This window comes from Oncorhynchus gorbuscha, linkage group LG14, assembly GCF_021184085.1.
Source record: "Oncorhynchus gorbuscha isolate QuinsamMale2020 ecotype Even-year linkage group LG14, OgorEven_v1.0, whole genome shotgun sequence".
In the NCBI taxonomy this organism is placed as follows: Eukaryota; Metazoa; Chordata; class Actinopteri; order Salmoniformes; family Salmonidae; genus Oncorhynchus; species Oncorhynchus gorbuscha.
The window spans coordinates 55452020-55470018 of NC_060186.1; the positions used below are offsets into that span (position 1 = coordinate 55452020).

Consider the following 17999-nt stretch of genomic DNA (forward strand, 5'->3'; position numbering starts at 1 on the left):
CTGTTTGTCCACAATATACAGACCGATAAACAGACCACCTACCTTTCCGCCTTTGGGACAACCACTCCCATCAAAGCGGAGACAATACTATTTAGTCATTATATACAGTATCTCTGGTTTGGGCGAGTTTCGTTGGTGACGTCTGTCGCCAGTACCCGCCCCGTTCAGTTATCGCCCTGCTTTTGCTGCATAGACCGCGCAGGAACCTGGACCAAACGAGGCGGAATTTCAGTTGCTTATCCATCATCGATATGGGAATTATACCATTCTTTCAGAACCAAGCTCTTATCCCATACTATCTGAAGCCAGTCCACTTCGAGACACAGACTATAAAAACTGCCGGTTGAAGGAACACCAGCAGTAGATTGTTATTATTGCTTTAGCCAGTACAGCATTTACAGAATATGCTTCCTGCTGATGCAGGGATGATAAACCACCTTGTGCGATGAGAAGTAGCCTAACGTTTTCTCAGAACTGGAGATGGGCATTTTCTAAATTGTCCTAATTGATTTTGGGAAAATGCTCTGGACAATTTTAGTGCTCTGTATGTCTATGGCGGTAAGTACCAGACACCTTTGTCTTTGGTATTGTTCTTATTATAGGGGTGCTTCCCGGCAGGTTCTCGATTTAAAGAGACCGTTTTTATTTTTGCGTTTGTTCTGTTCTAAACCTATCGGCAATTAGCCAAATGAAGATATTGTTAACTTTGACTCTTCTATAATTCGTGAATTTTACAGGTAATCTTGTATAATAGGCTACAATATCGATTCGTTTTTTGAAATAAAAAAATATCTATTGTCAGAACAGAATGGTAGGATGGATGAACAATAGCACATAGGCCTATGTGCTATGACACTTGCCCCATGAGAATGACACTACTATTTATCTTATTGCAGGCTACCTGTAAATGTAATTTATTGCTTGTTATTAGCTAACATTATTTAATTGTACACAATTGTATTGTAACATATGTCATCTTAAGTATCCCTGTCCCTGTATTCAAACGGCTTGTATGGGACTATCACCTGTGAGGTCCTATATGTATTACTGGAATCATCCAATACAAAGTCTCACATACTTCAGGCTTTGTTTTTCCAATGCTGGAGAAAAACTTAGGGAAAACAGACGGCATTGAAATGCTGTAGTGGATGTTGACCCACCCTGCCTCAATCCAATTTAACACTAATATTTAAGTAATGTTCTCATTTATACATAGATCCATGTATTTTTGTCTAATATCGACACTTCATACAGTGCAGGGCAATATTTATATGAGTGCTCTCAGCCAGAGAGAACATACCATCTAGGAATCTATGCATGTTTTATTACCAATTTTTTAAAGTACTATTTGGCAAAATTCTATCTAGCCAACCTTAGAGATACAGTAGTCCATCATCCACTGTAATCAATTATTGACATTTAACCAGAAAAGGAGACATCCTTATCTTCCAGTATCACCATGGAACAGATATTATAACAAAATTATATTTTTCCATTCTAAAATGTAATTGTGTGTCAGTCCTTTCTGTGGTTTGGGCCCCTCTGTGCATCTCCACTCAGGCGAGGTCCACTGCTTGTTTGTGCTTGTGTTGTTGGCAGTACATTCTGACATTAGCATGAATATTCTTCACTGGCCCATGAAGGAGACAGCACCACTGGTGTTTGTCAGTGATAAACGAGGCATGACTGCACCAAACACACTCCCTCTTCCTCACCGTTTAGTTGCATGATGACATGTTGCAACAGGTGCTGGGTTGGTTGTTATCTGGTACTGTCTTATGGGAAGCTCAGTGTTGTCCAACAAACACACACATAGTTACTTTTGCACAGCCATGCCTTCCATGTAGCCTAAAACACCACAGTTAGGCTCTAAGCTGAATTTTTATTAGATTTTATTTAACCTTTATTTAGCTCTAAGATGGATGTTCTAAACCCATCAAATTCAACTCTGGACCTCAAAGCTAGTTCCACTGTATTTTTTAATTGTTCGCATGATTTAGACTTGGGACACCAGGTGTGTGCAATTAACCATCAGGTACAACAGAAAACCAGCAGGCTCCAGACCTCGTAGGGTAAGAGTTGAATACCCCTGTTCCAGATCAGGGTTTCCCTGCAACAGCACTGCAGTGGCACGGAATAGATTGGCTGGCTGTCCTCTCCTCCCTCTGTCCTCCAGCCAGGGAGGGAGCATCCTGATATCACTCACTAACCTCCTGGAGCTCAGCTCTAAACATATGAGTTGTAATAGCACGAGCCTTGCTATGGCTTTAGTATTAATGATGTTCTATCAACAGATATACTCTATATGTATCCTATACACATTCATCATGTATCAAATGTATTAGATTTAAAGGATACTGCTGTATACAATATCTACAAACCAGATTAGACTATAGTATTTCTCTCCTCTTTTTATCCTGCATGGCAGGTATGAAACGCTAAAGAGGGCTGAGGTAGATTCAGAGTAATGGGTAATTATCAGGGATTCATGGCCACTCACAGGCGGTGTGGTGTGATGGTGGGCAGTCCCTCAGACAGCAGCAGTCTCATGACAGGATGCCAGTGGTGTGTTTTTTTCATACAGGAAATGCAGTGACAGGAGCCTACTCTCTTATCTGAGCTAGAAGGGAGGGACATTCACCCTCTCGCTCGCTCGCTCGCACGCATGCACACATTAATTCACACCCCAAACCGTCAATATCTGTCAGACCACCAAACTAATGTCCCTGCAGTGTATCACATGTTGAATATAACCAGTTTCACACTTGTTTTTCATTGGGTAAACGTGATAAGACTGGAATTGGAACATTTTGTACCTCATGACATATCATCAAAAGACTGTTGACTGTTGGCTGAAAATAACGTTGTTTGAGTGATGTTGCGCTTAGTTGCACCTTACTTATCTTCAAATGTCCATCGTTCGCCAGGGGTCAATTTGCACATGATGACACGAACAGATAGTTGTTACTAGATATGTTTTTTGGAATTCAGTCAGTGTCTCAACTGCGTCTTTCTTTTTCCCTACGCAGTTAAGCCAAAATCACGCTCCCATTGGCTAGCTAGCATGGTCTCACTCACAGGCGATCTGCGCAGAGACAGTGGCCTTCCATGTAAGGATGGAAAGTGTCATTTACAATTAGCTGCCTACCGTAATGCAGAGCCTATTATTATCATCGTGTTTGGTAACATTTGCCCATGTATTTATTTTCAGAGTTTCAATGAGTTGTAAAAATGTCTCAGAACTCTGCTGAATTCCCTCAATTTAAGGTAAGCTAAGTTTACCTAGGCTACATAACGTTACTAGCTCCGTATTTGAAGTTATATTATATTTAGCAGTCTATTATCATGTAAAAGCATATGCTTATTATTCATAATTTCTCAAATATTTATTAGCTAATCATTCAGTCGAACACGCTATGCTACAGCCATTGAATCTGCCTTTGAGCATTAAGGGAAAGTAATGGCTATCTCTGTCCATGACATTATGTTGTTATATTTTTCGATCTTGAAATACAAGGGCAAATGTTATTGATCAGTGACTGAAATTTCACACTAGGGGATATTCACTTCCGGACTTGGAGACTTGGAGAGCGCTCAAAGTGTTGTAGAAACCCTCTCTGAATAACAGGGAGTGGGTTTGGCTTAACTGCGTTAGGAATAAGAAAGATGCCCATCAACCTAATGTTGAGAGTTACAATAGTAGAATTGCAGGAAATTAGCTATAAAACTGCAACAACAAACAAATCTAACTAATTTGTTTACTTTTTGTTAATAAAATACTTTTGCTGCTAACAGATCCCTCTGTACATATTAAATCATATTTTTTAATCCCGGTGCTTAGTTAATGTTTGTATTTATTTTTATTTCACCTTTATTTAACTTAGTGCTGAAATCCCGTTAACGGGATCGATATGACAACAGTTAGTGAATGTTCAGGGCGTCAAATTCAAAACAACAGAAATCTCATAATTAAAATTCCTCAAACATACAAGTATTTTATACCATTTTAAAGGTAATCTTGTTGTTAATCCCACCACAGTGTCCGATTTCAAATAGGCTTTACAGCGAAAGCACTACAAACGATTATGTTAGGTCAGATCCAAGTCAGAAAAACACAGCCATTTTTTTCCAGCCAAAGAGTGGAGTCACAAAAATCAGAAATAGAGATAGAATTAATCACTAACCTTTGATGATCTTCATCAGATGACACTCATAGAGCTTCATGTTACACAATACATATATGTTTTGTTTGGTAAAGTTCTTATTTATATAAAACAAATCTCAGAATCATAAAACACGGGACGAGATGTTAAAAACTGTCCATTGTGCCAATAGATGGAATGCACTCGCATGAGATTTGCCGTGATGTTGACAGAGTGACATGGGAGGTTTATTTCTTAGACTGGGGTAAGATGTCAATTTTTGGGACACATCCTCAGTAGTGTGCCTTCGAATCAGTGGGTGTTTCGGCCTTTAATCACTAAACACCCTCATCAAAGGTGGCCTGCTAAAGGGTGATCAAGCCTTAGCTTGTGTCCCATGCCCAATTAAGATGTCCCACAGGACTGTGCAAGGCAGGGGCGTCCTCTTCCCTGAGCCAGCCATACAGCTGACCGCATACCTCATATGCCCTCCTCAAGTTGGAGGGATCTGAATTGAGTTCTCAGGTGGGGGTGAGGGGTCATGAAGTTATAGCCCAGCAAGGGTCCTTCCGTTTGATCCAGATCCACTGGCTACCTCTTTCAGCTGCTTGAGAAACTGCTCTGACGGTCTGCCGCAGAGCCTGTCCATGGATTCCAAGTTCTTTCAGCAACCTGATGATGGAAGAAGCCACGAATCCTCTGCATCCCACTTCAACTGGCCAGACTTTTGCATTCCAGCCATGCTGAGTTGCGTCTGCTGCCAACTCTGTGTAACGCAGTTTCTTACGCTCGTAGGCCTCTTCAACAGAGTTTTCCCACGGGACTGTGAGCTCTATGATGTACACAGCCTTTCGTGAAGGGGACCAGAGTACCATGTCTGGCCTAAGGTTGGTAGAAGCAATCTCAGGTGAAAAAATGAGTTGCTGGCCAATATCGACAAGCATCTCCCAGTCCCGGGCCATGGCTAGGTGTCCAGTTTCTGGCTTTGTAGGAGGATACTTGGGCCTTTTCTGTCCCTCCCGGATGAATGTTGTTGTTTTGACGGGATTGCTTGTTTTTGGAGGTAATGAATTGGTTGCACTCCTCTTGGTCTCAAGTGCTGCAGCCAGGCTCTTGAGGACCTGATTGTGCCTCCAGGTGTAGCGGCCTTGTGAGAGGCTGGTCTTGCAACCTGTCATTATATGCCTGAGAGTCGCTGGAGCTGGGCAGAGGGGGCAGGTCGAGTCCTCGCCATACCATTGATGTAGATTTTTTGGTGATGGAAGCACATCATAAACAGCTCTTATGATGAAGCTGATGTTGCTTGCCTCCATTTGCCAAAGCTCACTCCAGTTGATCTTTCTCCTCTCCAGGCCTTCCCACCGCGTCCATTGCCCTTGTTTAGCAAGAGAGACAGCCTTTGCACTTCTTGCAGTCTCCTCCTGTCTGCGCACCTCCTCGACCACCAGCTTCCTGCGTTCAGATGTTGTTGCCTTATGGAACGTTGGTTTGCTTGCTGCCAGGCCAAAGCCTCCTCTTCCATGCTGGATATTCCCCACAATGTCTTGGTGTCTCAGGGCTGATGTTGCTTGCTGCACAGCCTTGGATGATGTCCATTTCCGTCCAGTTTGTAGGGGAGGTGCAGCCTTGCTAATGGTCTGGTCTTTGGAGTCCTTCAATGTCATCTGAAGTCTTACTTTAGAGCACTTGTACTCCTCCGTTAGACTTGTAAGAGGTAGTTCAAGGACTCCTTTGCCATAGAGGCCGATGTTACTCAGGCATTGTGGGACACCCAGCCATTTCTTCACGTATGAGGTAATGGTTCGCTCCATCTTCTCCACTGTTGTTATTGGGACCTCATAGACGGTGAGTGGCCACATTAGCCGGGGGAGAAGTCCAAACTGTAGGCACCAGAGCTTGAGCCTCCCAGGCAGTAGGGTCTTGTTGATGTTCTCAAGACCGTCGGCGATGTCCTGCCTTACTTGCTGCACTTGATCTTTATCCCGGAGGCTTTCGTTGTACCATCTACCCAGGCTCTTGATGGGTTGCTCAGACACCGTTGGTATCGGGTCATCTCCAATACAGAACCTCACATCTTTAAGCTGTCCCTTGACTATGGAGATGCTTCGAGATTTGCTTGGCTTGATTTTCATCCGTGCCCACTTGATGTTATCCTGCAGTTTTGCAAGTAGCCGCCTGGTGCATGCTGCAGTGGTGGTCAGTGTAGTCATGTCATCCCTGTATGCTCGGATAGGTGGGAGACGGAGCCCTTCCTTAGTTCTCTCACCGCCGACCACCCATCTCGATGCCCTGATGATGACTTCCATGGCCATAGTGAAGGCCAGAGGAGAAATTGTACAGCCTGCCATTATGCCTACTTCCAAGCGCTGCCATGTTGTTGTGAAGTCAGGTGTTGTGAAACACAATTGCAGGTCTTGGAAATAGGCTTTTACCAGTGTAGTGATGGGTTCTGGTACGTGGAAAATGTTGAAGGATTCCCAGAGGAGTTCATGGGGAACTGAGCCAAAGGCATTGGCCAAGTCGAGGAAGATGACATAGAGGTCTCTCTTGTCCTTCTTAGCTGTTTGGATCTGGTGCCAAATCATACTAGTATGTTTCAGGCAACCAGAGAAACCAGGAATGCCTGCTTTCTGTACAGATGTATCAATGTACTTGTTCCTTTCCAGATAAGTGGACAGCCTCTGTGCTATTATACTGAAAAAGATCTTCCCTTCGACGTTGAGAAGGGAGATTGGTCGGAATTGACTGATGTCTGTCGCATCCTTCTCTTTCGGGATTAGCACACCACCAGCCCTTCGCCATGCCTTTGGTATTATTTCCTTCTGCCACACTATCCTCATGAGCCTCCAAAGAAAGCGTAGAACATCCGGGGCGTTCTTGTAGAGCTTGTATGGTACTCCACTAGGCCCAGGAGCCGAGGCCGCTCTTGCTCTTCGGACAACGTTCTCTACTTCCCTCCATTTTGGAGGGTCAGTGTCCAGATTGAATTCTGGTGGTTGAATAGGTGGGATGTCATGTGGGATGATTATCTGCTCATGCCTTTTCATGTCCTGGTGGACCTTTTCCAGATGTTCTTCCAGTTCAGGCTTTGTAGTTTTTAGGATTCCGCACTTTTCCTTTGCGAAGAGATCTTTGACAAACTTAAAGGGGTTTTTATAGAACCGTGTTCTTGAGTGTTCCTTCTTCCTACGAAGTTTCCTTAAGTTTTCCGCTCTTCGCAAGGTTGCCAGCCGACATTTAATGTCTGCTTGGAGTAGCATGAGACCTTCTCTCTCTGCATCAGAGGCCTTCTTCCACTGCTTCCTCAGCTGCCTTCTCTCTCTGACAAGTATCTCGATCTCCTGCTGTCTCCTAGATTTGGCTGGCGCGGGAGGTGTCTTGCCACTTCTCCTTTCGTTTACGCCAAAGCGCTCTTCTCCGTAGTGGTAGATAATGTCTCCCATCCTTTCAAGCTTTTTCTCTGCTGTTCCTACCTGTTGTTCCAAGATTTTTGTCAGGTCGTTGTTGATTGTTTCCCACTCTCTCTTTTCAACGACTTTGGGCCACTTCACACTCGGTCTGTGCCCTTTGATCTTTTCCTCTTTTAGAGGTCTCTGTGGTTGGGTGAGTTCATCCACCGGCATTTCTGTGCTTGTGTTATCCTCCTCAGTTACAGGGGTGCTGATGCTCTGCGAACTTTGGTTTGCGTGTCATGTATTGTATTGTCATGTCTTGTCCCTGTGCTTTCTCTTCTCTTCGTTTCCCCCTGCTGGTCGTATTAGGTTTCTTTCTCTCTCTTTATCCCTCTCTCTCTCTATCGTTCCGTTCCTGCTTCCAGCTGTTCCTCATTCTCCTAACGACCTCGTTTACACTCTCACACCTGTCCCCTATTTTGCCCTCTGATTAGGTCTCTATTTCTCTCTCTGTTTCTGCTTCTGTCCTTGTCGGATTCTTGTTTGCTTTGCCTTTGTTCCGTCCTGTTGTATTCTGCCTCGTCATCAGATACTGCGTGTGAGCAGGTGTCTCTATCCTCTATGGCCCGCGCCTACCCGAAGGGACCTGCAGTCTGTTGCCGCTAGCCCTGCAACTCTCCTCAACAACTAGAAGGGGGACTCTCCTGTTATACTAGAGGATTTGTGTTTCCCTGTTTGGACTTCCCCTGTTATGATTGAGGATTTATATTTTCCCTGTTTGGACATTAAAAGACTCTGTTTCTGTTATATCGCTTTTGGGTCCTCACTCACCAGCATAACATTGCGTCCCGTCGCTGTGCTTCATTCGACTGATTTGACTGGCTGCTTCGTAAGAAGTACTGGTCAATGCGAGGTCCCTGTCTCTGCTTCTCTAACAAGCACCTTTTCCTCCCTTGATGGATCCTTAACCCCCTTGCCGATGTTACTCTCTCCCAACCACAGCTGCACACCTGAAGTGTGTGTCCTGCTGCTGTTATGGTTGTCTCATGTGCTGTGTTCCTACTCGTAGTCGTTTCCGTTCCTGGGTCCGTAACCGTGTGATCGGTCGTTGAGCCATCTTGCGCCCCAGCTCTCGCAGGCTCTAGGGGTATGTTTCTTTGTTGACTTTCAGTAGCACTTAGCGGGTGTCTCCAACATACTGAAACAGCGTCGGAGACTGCCAACCTGGGTAGCTAACCCATGACAGCCCCAGTGGGGTCTATTCCCTCCGGTCAGCTGTCTCTCCAAGCTGTCACACAGACTTTCCTATGTTGTCAGCTGTCCTTTCACAGCAGTCACTGGACTGGTCCAGATAATCAGAATCATAAAACATGGGACGAGATGTTAAACACTGTCCATTGTGCCAATAGATGGAATGCACTCGCATGAGATTTGCCATGATGTTGACAGTATAGATTGGCACATTATGTTCAGTAGTTCCAAAAACATCCGGTGATTTTGCAGAGAGCTACCTCAATTTACAGAAATACTCATTATAAATGTTGATGAAAATACAAGTGTAAAATACATGGAAATATAGATAAACTTCTCCTTAATGCAACCTCTGTGTCATAATTCAAAAAAGTTTACAGAAAAAGCAAACCATGCAATAATCTGAGTACGGCACTCAAAGACCCAACAAGCCCTAAAGATATCCGCCATATTGTGCAGTCAACAGAAGTCAGAAATAACATTATAAATATTCACTTACCTTTGATGATATTCATCAGAATGCACTCCCAGGAATCCCAGTTCCACAATAAATGTTTGATTTGTTCGATAATGTCCATCATTTATGTCCAAATAGCTACTTTTGTTAGCACGTTTGGTAAACAAATCAAAACTCACAAAGCGCGTTCACTAGTTGCAGACGAAATGTCAAAACATTCCGTTAAAGTCCGTATAAACATGTCAAAAGATGTATAGAATGTATAGAATCAATCTTTAGGATGTTTTTAACATAAATCTTCAATAATGTCCCAACCGGAGAATTCCTTTGTCTTCAGAAAAGCGAATGGAATGAGAGCTACCTCTCATGTGAATGCGCGTGACCAGCTCGTGGCTGCTGGCAGACCTCATTCCCCTCTCATTCAGCCCCCCTTCACAGTAGAAGCCTCAAACAAGTTTCTAAAGACGGTTGACATCTAGTGGAAGCCTTAGGAAGTGCAACATGACCAATATCCCACTGTATCTTCAATAGGGGCTGAGTTGAAAATCAACCAACCTCAGATTTCCCACTTCCTGGTCTGATTTTTTTCTCAAGTTTTTGCCTGCCATATGAGTTGTGTTATACTCACAAACATCATTCAAACAGTTTTAGAAACTTCAGAGTGTTTTCTATCCAAATACACTAATAATAAGCATATATTAGCAACTATGACTGAGGAGCGGGCAGTTTACTCTGGGCACCCCTGGGCACCTTATTCATCCAAGCTACTCAACAAGCATATAGTCAATGTGTAGCGGCTAATAGTATGGCTAATACACCCCCCCTGACTACAAACTCAGGGATGTTGATTCAATTCTAAAGTCTGTTTTGCTGTGGTTCAGTTTAGGACATCAGGCATGTGGGAAAACTGCTAATCTCTATTCATGTTCAGCAGAGTTTGGTCTCACTCCCCCTCCCCTCAAAATTGTGAAAGGGTCCCGCCAGGTCCCCGGCCCTCACATCAGCGAGAACAACATGTGCTTCTGAGCCAAACGGGGAGCAGCAGCGGAGGAGGCTGGTATTTTATTGTCCCGCTCCTGATGAGATTGCTCTGAGAATATTAATACCTCCCACCCCACATCTCTGAGATGAATCAGGGCACTCCCGTTTCTCTGGTAGGTCTACTGCAGTATGTAAACCATTAAAAACACTGGATTTGACCACAACTTTTAACAGGGCTCTGCATGTTCAGAAAGTGATGATGCAGCTCTCCTTTCTTTCCCTATATATCGGTGGTTATAGCCTCAAACATCATATTTCTGTGGCGAATTGGCACACTGGACAAAAAAAGTGAGATCAACAGAGTCACTTCCCATCCAGCCCCACATTTAAGAGAGGAAATAGAACATGTGGTCTACCATTAGAAGGGATTTTATGTAGGATCTGCATAGGGCTAGACTGGATGTAAATTCAGTGAAAGAAGTGGAGGGCTGTTGTGGATGCGGATGGCATTTCACTGCCATGGAACACATTCAAGCCATAATCACTTCAGAATGGAAGTGTTTACTAGTGCTGAAAGAATGACTGTCAGTGAAAGTCAAACAGAAGGACATCACACATCAACAGAACATTGGGTACTGTGTGTTTTCACCAGATGTTATCTTGATGAAATTCCTCATTGTGCTGTTTAGAACATCAGCCAAGTTGTGGTACCAGTTATTTGAATGAATTTTCAAGTGCTCGCTACTGAGAATATGAAATATTTTTGTGTTCCTTGGATGGATTGCCTTAACATAAATATTTAAAAAAAAAAAAAAAAAAAAAAAAAAAAAATACAACCATGCCGTGTTAAAACATATACTAATATATATTTAGTTTCTTTATAGAGAACTTGAATAAGTTATTTCAATTAGTTTATTGGATCTATGAAAGGTTGTAGCAACAACACCGGAAAAAATTAACACTTCTAGTACCTATGGAATTATATTTATTGATGACATAATAGACTTCTCCATTCCATGATGATGTCACTGTTAGAGCATGCGCCCTGGCCATGGCCTAGCTTCTGTCATATTACAGTATGTGGGGAAGCCAGTACGGTAGGTGGCTAAGCACTCGGTGTGAGATTGTGTCCTGTAATGTTGAGTCAATGCCCTTGTTTGTGACTCACTGTCCTTTAACTATAGCCAGTTTGGGGGTTTCTAGGGGTGAATTTGCCTGAGCTGTGGTTGTTTTCACATGTCAATTTATTTGGTAAATCAGCTGAGTCTCTAACAGCGACTCTTATGTGTTTTTGTCTTGTCTGCAGTACATTGTCTAAGCCCAACACTGTCTCTGTTGTCGTTTCTTTCTGTTCTCAGCTACTGTACAGTGTAGTTGGTGAGGCCTCCAGCCAGCCTCTGACACCCAGCCGAGGCACTGAGACAGAGGCCCTGTCTGCCCGCCACTACTACCACACAGACCCCAGCACAGGCATTCAGCTGGTCTGTGACAAGTGCCCCGCGGGCACCTTTGTTTCCAGACACTGTACCCAGACCAGTGTGAGGGATTGCAACCGCTGTGACGAGGGCACATTCACTCACGGAGAGAACGGGATTCAGCATTGCCACCGCTGCAGGAGGCCCTGCCACGCCCCCCTCGTTGAAAAGGTCCCCTGCACGGCCACCTCGGACCGGATCTGCACCTGCCCTCCGGACACCTTCACCCAGGGGGACAGCTGCACGGCTCACTCCCTGTGCCCTGTGGGCTCAGGGGTTAAGAAGAGGGGCAACGATGTGGAGGATGTGCGCTGTAAGGCGTGCGCACGGGGGAGTTTCTCTGATATGGCCTCCAGTGTGTTGAGGTGCAGGACACACACAGACTGCCTGACCCACGGTCTGCCCCTACTGGCGACGGGCACTAGAGAGACAGACAACATCTGTGGACCTGCTTCTCCCACCTCCCCCACCCTCTTGGGACCTGCACAGTCTGCCTTCGTCCAAGAGCCCTCCTCTTCCTCCTCCTCATCTGGCCCAGTACGTAAAGGTAAGGGGCAGTGGACCAGACTCCCTCAACTACTTTACATCTGTTGCTCCCCCACCAAGGTTATTTTGTTTTTCATTTCAGTATCGCCCTAGATATGCCCTCAGGGGATTGTAATTCTCATGTAGAAACTCTAGAGGTAACCCAAACTGTAGAACAGACTTGTGTTCCTAAAATACCTGTCCCCAGATGGCTATTATTCTCCCCTATTTGGTCTGGCATGTCAAACATTGGTCCGGCTATCAGGTACTGTACTGTAGTGATAAGGTGACATGTTTGGTCTTGTCACAGACAACACTGCTTTGGTGGAAAACATGTTGTTGTTTCCAAACCTTTCCCAGACTACTCACTTCCTTGTTCTCACTCTGGTCCGTAAAAGGTCATGTCTGTAAAAAAAAATTGTAATTGCTTGTAGAGGGGAAAGGGGAGTAACCTGGGTAAACGGTTGCCCTTTTACTTAAATACATCACATGTATAGGAAGACAAGGGGAAGCCATTGGGGCTCAAGAGAGAGAAAGATTCCTTTGTAGGGGCTGTTGTTATTTCTTCCCAATTTGTCTCCCTGCCAAGTGTTATGTAACAGGTCATATTGACAATGATCACAAAGGATGCTCATCTGAAACAGATAAAAGCATTCAAGTCAAAGGTTCCTATTTTTTTATACTAACCAAATATTAGGCTGTCTAAATGCAGGGAAGGGAATTCTCATGTCTCCTATAAATTATATATATATATAAAAAATGATGGTCAGAGAAGATACTACACATTCCAGAAACGCTACAAGTAGTCACTCGCTGATGATGTTACCATGGCAACATAGTTCTCGGAGACTGATTAACTATTTAGTTGATGACAGTATTACCTCCACACCCGACTCATGACCGCAGTAAAATACTTATGACAGTTGCGCAGTGGTGATCCCTATGCACTCATTAGTAGTACCCAGCTCGCTGTGGCGGCAGGTAGCCTAGTGGTTTGCGCGTTGGACTAGTAACCGAGAGGTTGCAAAATCGATTCCCCAAAAGAATATAAAGAATATGTCGTTCTGAACAAGTTAGCCCACTGTTCTTAGGCCGTCATTGAAAATAAGAATTTGTTATTCTTTGTTATTCAATCATCAGATCGCTCTATTGTCTCTCGAACCACTGTGACATCAATTAAAGCACAGTATGTGATTTTAAAAGAAGTTCTACAACAAGTTGAAACTCAGTGGAAAACATGGTTGTTGTGGATGTTGTTTCAAAGCCTAACAGAACCAAATGGACAGCGCTTTCTAAGGTGATGATTCATTAAAAACACCCATATGCATATTAGAGTTTATGCGTAGTCCAAGCCCGACCCCAAAAAACGGAATTAAAATAATGATTGTGCCAGTGTACAATACATAACCTACCGCATAAAACACATGCCAGAAAAACATTTAAAAATATATATATACAGATTTAAGATGTATTTGGTACATAATTGGTCTAGCCTAAATTGAACAAATGCAGATTTTAGTGAATTTGTATTTGATTTTGAATAGCATAGTAATAGGTCGTTTTTTATATTTTCATAATTAATAGGCGGACACATTACCTTTAGCTACAGAATATCTCACCACCGTAAATTTCCATCTCTTCCCCTCTCTCCTTCATTATTTTCACCAGCGCGCAGAGAGAAAGGCTGTCAACAGTTTAATGAAATATGTTTCGTTGTGAAAACATGTTACTATCGATGTTCCCGAACAGATTTCACTTGGTTTCCCAAATTAAGCACTGGTTAGCTGCAGGAACTGGGTTGGAGAGCCCATGGCATACAGAGTTTGGGCGGAATATCCCCTGTCGCGCAGCGAAATGACCGGAGTAGCCTACTGATGAGTGAAAAACAACAGCGTGTGCAGCCTGAGGCAAGAAACAGAGCGCAAGCTTTTTCCGCTAAAGTAATCAATAGACTATAGTCTCTTCATGCAGCCCATATATGTATTTATTTGTAAGGCATTCAACGGTTTGTATCATTCACAACTGACGTTGCCAAATAACTGTAAATCTATCATATAAGGACGTTTCAAATTATCACTTTAACTAGGCAAATTCTTAATTTCAATGACGGTTTAGGAATAGTGGGTTAACTGCCTTGTTCAGGGGCAGAACGACACATGTTTACCTTGTCAGCTCGGGGATTCGTTCTTCCAACCTTAGGTTACTAGTCCAACACTCTAACCACTATGGTACCTGCCGCAACCTCCTACTCAACATAGCTCCGGAATGGCAAAAATATCCTTTCTATTTTATTCAGCTGAGTTCAATATATCCTGCCTAAAATAAATAATGGGCTTATTGTGATGGTGTATATTCAATTGATGTATTATACTTTTTTAAATGCATATGTTCCAAAGGCGCTCATCAGCGGCTTGTAGGCGTGGAGGCCTGGAGATGCTAAACGTGTTTATGTTAATTAACAATCAGTTACTGTGCGATAGGCAGTCTTTTGCATGACAATAACCAGCAAACAAAATTGAATGAATGCCACAGCCCCTCGCAGGACTTTACAAGTCTTTTTTTATCGGCTACTGCTTTTGTCCACAGTTTCATCCCAGTTTCGCCTGCAGTATTTCACGATGTCAACCACCCATAGAGGAGCATCAATTCCACTGCTATTTGTCTTGTGTGTAGATTCATAGCATTTCACTTGGTTAATTTGCCCCCTCATTCAGTGAGAATGGCTGAGGGGTGTTCCAGTCCCACATGTACTACAGAGATTCCCATGCCTCAGTCTCAATGGGATGGGATTGGGAAGAGGCTTTTGCACAAGAACCACCACGACATGACAGTGTGTCCCCATGCAGTGAAGAACTGAAAGCATTGCAGTTGAGATGAATATGCCAATAACACATCTTACTTCTGGATTACCTGATTACACTGTTAATAGGATCCCAAGGATTACCAATGATCCGGGTGCCAATCCCAAAAGCATCCCCCAATATGATGCCATTATGAAATTCTAATCTAATCTGTTTAGTACTATAGTAGACAAGGGTATTCCAGTTCAGGGTTAGCAAGTTTTTACAGTATTGATTCAGGCTCAGTGGAAGTAAACACATCTCCCCTATTGATTGGCTGTTTTTGTTTCTACAGTAGCCTATAAAGGCAGTGTAAGTTTGACATTTGGGCCTGCTCTTTTGTTATGGGGCAACAGTAATATCCAGTTCAATCTCAATGGACTAATTGCCACATGAATGTGTTTACGCATATATCGTTGACTTCTTTTCAACTCAAAATCTCATTTATTTCCTGCTGAGACCGGAGCTGTAATTGAATTTACTCCAACTTTAGTAGGACACTATATGAATTTTGTATTTTTATTTAACTAGGCAAAATCAGTTAAGAACACATTCTTATTTATAATGACAGCCTACCATGGAACAGTGGGTTAACTGCCTTGTTCAGGGGTAGAACGACAGATTTTTACCTTTTCAGATCAGGGATTTGATCCAGCAACCTTTCGGTGACATGCCCAATGCTCTAACCACTAGGCTACCTGCCATCATTTGGCTAGCTAAAGTTAGTTACTTGCTGCTCCAATGTGGTAGCTGTAGAAGGAGCAATCTAGTGCTCTTCTCGTGTCAGATTAGTTGGGGCTTGGCCAGGGCGGGGACCTTCCCTTCCACAGCTGTCCAGCAGATTGCCTGTGGGATTAAAGTTTGACAATTTCTCCCTTCTGTGTTGTTGTAGTCTGGATTTAGCCCATCTTTGGACTGAATTTAATTATCTTTCTCTGCATCTCCCTCCCCCTTTGTCTCTCTTGCTTTTTCTCCCTCTCCTCCCTCATTCTCTCTTTTCATTTCTATTTGTGTTTGTGTGGCTCTGTGGGTTAGACAACTTCAGACTGACAGCAGGTGCTGAGGACTTAGAGCTCTTACTGAGTGCCACAGGGATTCTACCCAGCCATGGCCAGGATTCCCCCCCAGCAGGCTCCTCCGAAGCCAGCCCCGAAGACAATGGAGAGGTCCTGAACCTAGCCGCTACGCCTGAAGCCCAGGACTCCACACGGACTCTACCACACCACAAGTACTCTGTTCCCAGTGATAACCACCGCACCCACCCGGCGGCCAACAACCGGGCCATGGATGGCATGGAGGATGGAGCTGGTGTGGGAGTGGGCAGATGGGTGCAGAGCTCAGGGTACAGGCCCACGCGGAGGGGCTCCCCCAGACCCAGCACTCATACGCACTTTGACATCAATGAGCACCTGCCCTGGATGATCGTTCTGTTGCTGCTGCTGGTGCTGGTGGTGATCGTGGTGTGCAGCGTGAAGAGGAGCTCCAGAGTTCTGAAGAAGGGTCCAGTCCAGGACCCCAGCAGCATCATTGAGAAGGCAATCCAGAAGAAGACCTGCCCCCCGACACAGACCAAGGAGAAGTGGATCTACTACTCCAACGGACAGGGTGAGTGGGCGCTTTATTTTACCTCTCAAAGGTTTATAGAAAGAAATTCAACTTTGGTGATAAGTATTTTTCTATGTAGCCGCATACTTTATAAAGACAGAAAAAATAAAACAGAAAAACATATATTTTTGGTACAAAGAGATATTTGCGTGACTCTCAGCCGAAAAGACCGAACATCTGTTGATCTGTTGTAGCACCAGTGGGGGAATCTAAATCCAATTCTTTCTGCGCCAGAGAACACTACACATAGCAGGACAGTAATGGCAGTTACACAAGCAAGGGCATGGTCTGCAACAAGTGGTAACTGCCACCTCACTCTCCTCACACGTATCTCCTCTTTCTCTACCTCTCTCCCATCCTCTTTTGTCTCACTTTCTTTTTCTACTTCCCTCTTTACCCCCTCTCCTCACGCCTTACTCTCTTCCTCTTTTCATTCTCTCTCTGTCTCCCTGATGTGTCTGGTTGTGTGTAACCATGGGAGCCGGGGTAGCCGCATGGGGCTGATCAGTTAAAGTAGTGAAACCACAGTACTGTAGCAGGCAGGAGGAAGAGCACCGGCTGCCACAGACTGATGTCAGCCTCAGATATCCATCCGCTTGTAAGCGAGAGAGAGGGAGAGCTCCAACCCAGTGCAGTTCAGTTCAAACCAGATTTTTCCAGTTCTCTGTGGTTGAAGAGAAGCTCAACTTTATCATTGCACAGACACATGCCACCCTGGAGAGGGTGAAGGGAGGGCTGGAGAGGCCTCTGCTTTCAGAGATATGTCCCACTGGGCACACCATGTATTTTCAACGTGGTGTGTTGGGTAATATTTGGTTGAGACATTAATCAATGAGATTACAACCTATATTCCCCCACTCAGAAAGACAGCCAAAAGTTAGTTGAATTTCTAATGTATTATCATCTCTATGCTTTCAACCATTTAAAATTACAAACAAATTCCAATAGAAAAACAATGTCGGATTTTGGTTTAGTTGTCACCCAAATGTCTATCACTGTGCTTTCAACCATTTAAAAACACAGCAATGTTCAAATGGATATACAATGTCAGATATTTTGTTATTATATATCTATTCCGGAGTTCTAAATTGAGCAGCTGCTGAAAAATGAGCTTCTGTATATATTGAGATTTAAATGTTTTTTTAGAGTGAAGTACATCGAAAAAATCAAGAGAAAACTGCAAGACTCAATAGAAGACAAAACAAGGAACAAACCAAAAAAGACAGGCTTTTGAAAAATTAACTATTTTTCATAGAATTGTACAGTTATCTTAGCTAGCTGAATTGCTAGCAGAATTGTTTACTTGTTGCTAAGCAGTTGCTAGGGACTCT

The 17999-nt window shown here is 43.8% G+C and overlaps 1 protein-coding gene across 1 annotated transcript in view; it reads left to right on the plus strand.

Annotated features, from left to right (window-relative positions):
* Positions 1-17999, plus strand: part of LOC123995141 (tumor necrosis factor receptor superfamily member 21-like) — a 38164-nt gene continuing 20165 nt past the window's right edge. The window contains exons 1-3 of the mRNA XM_046298524.1: positions 1-558; positions 11582-12245; positions 16099-16668. Of these exons, the coding sequence (XP_046154480.1) occupies positions 520-558; positions 11582-12245; positions 16099-16668 (1273 nt within the window). The 5' untranslated portion in view covers positions 1-519. The remainder of the gene's footprint in view (positions 559-11581; positions 12246-16098; positions 16669-17999) is intronic.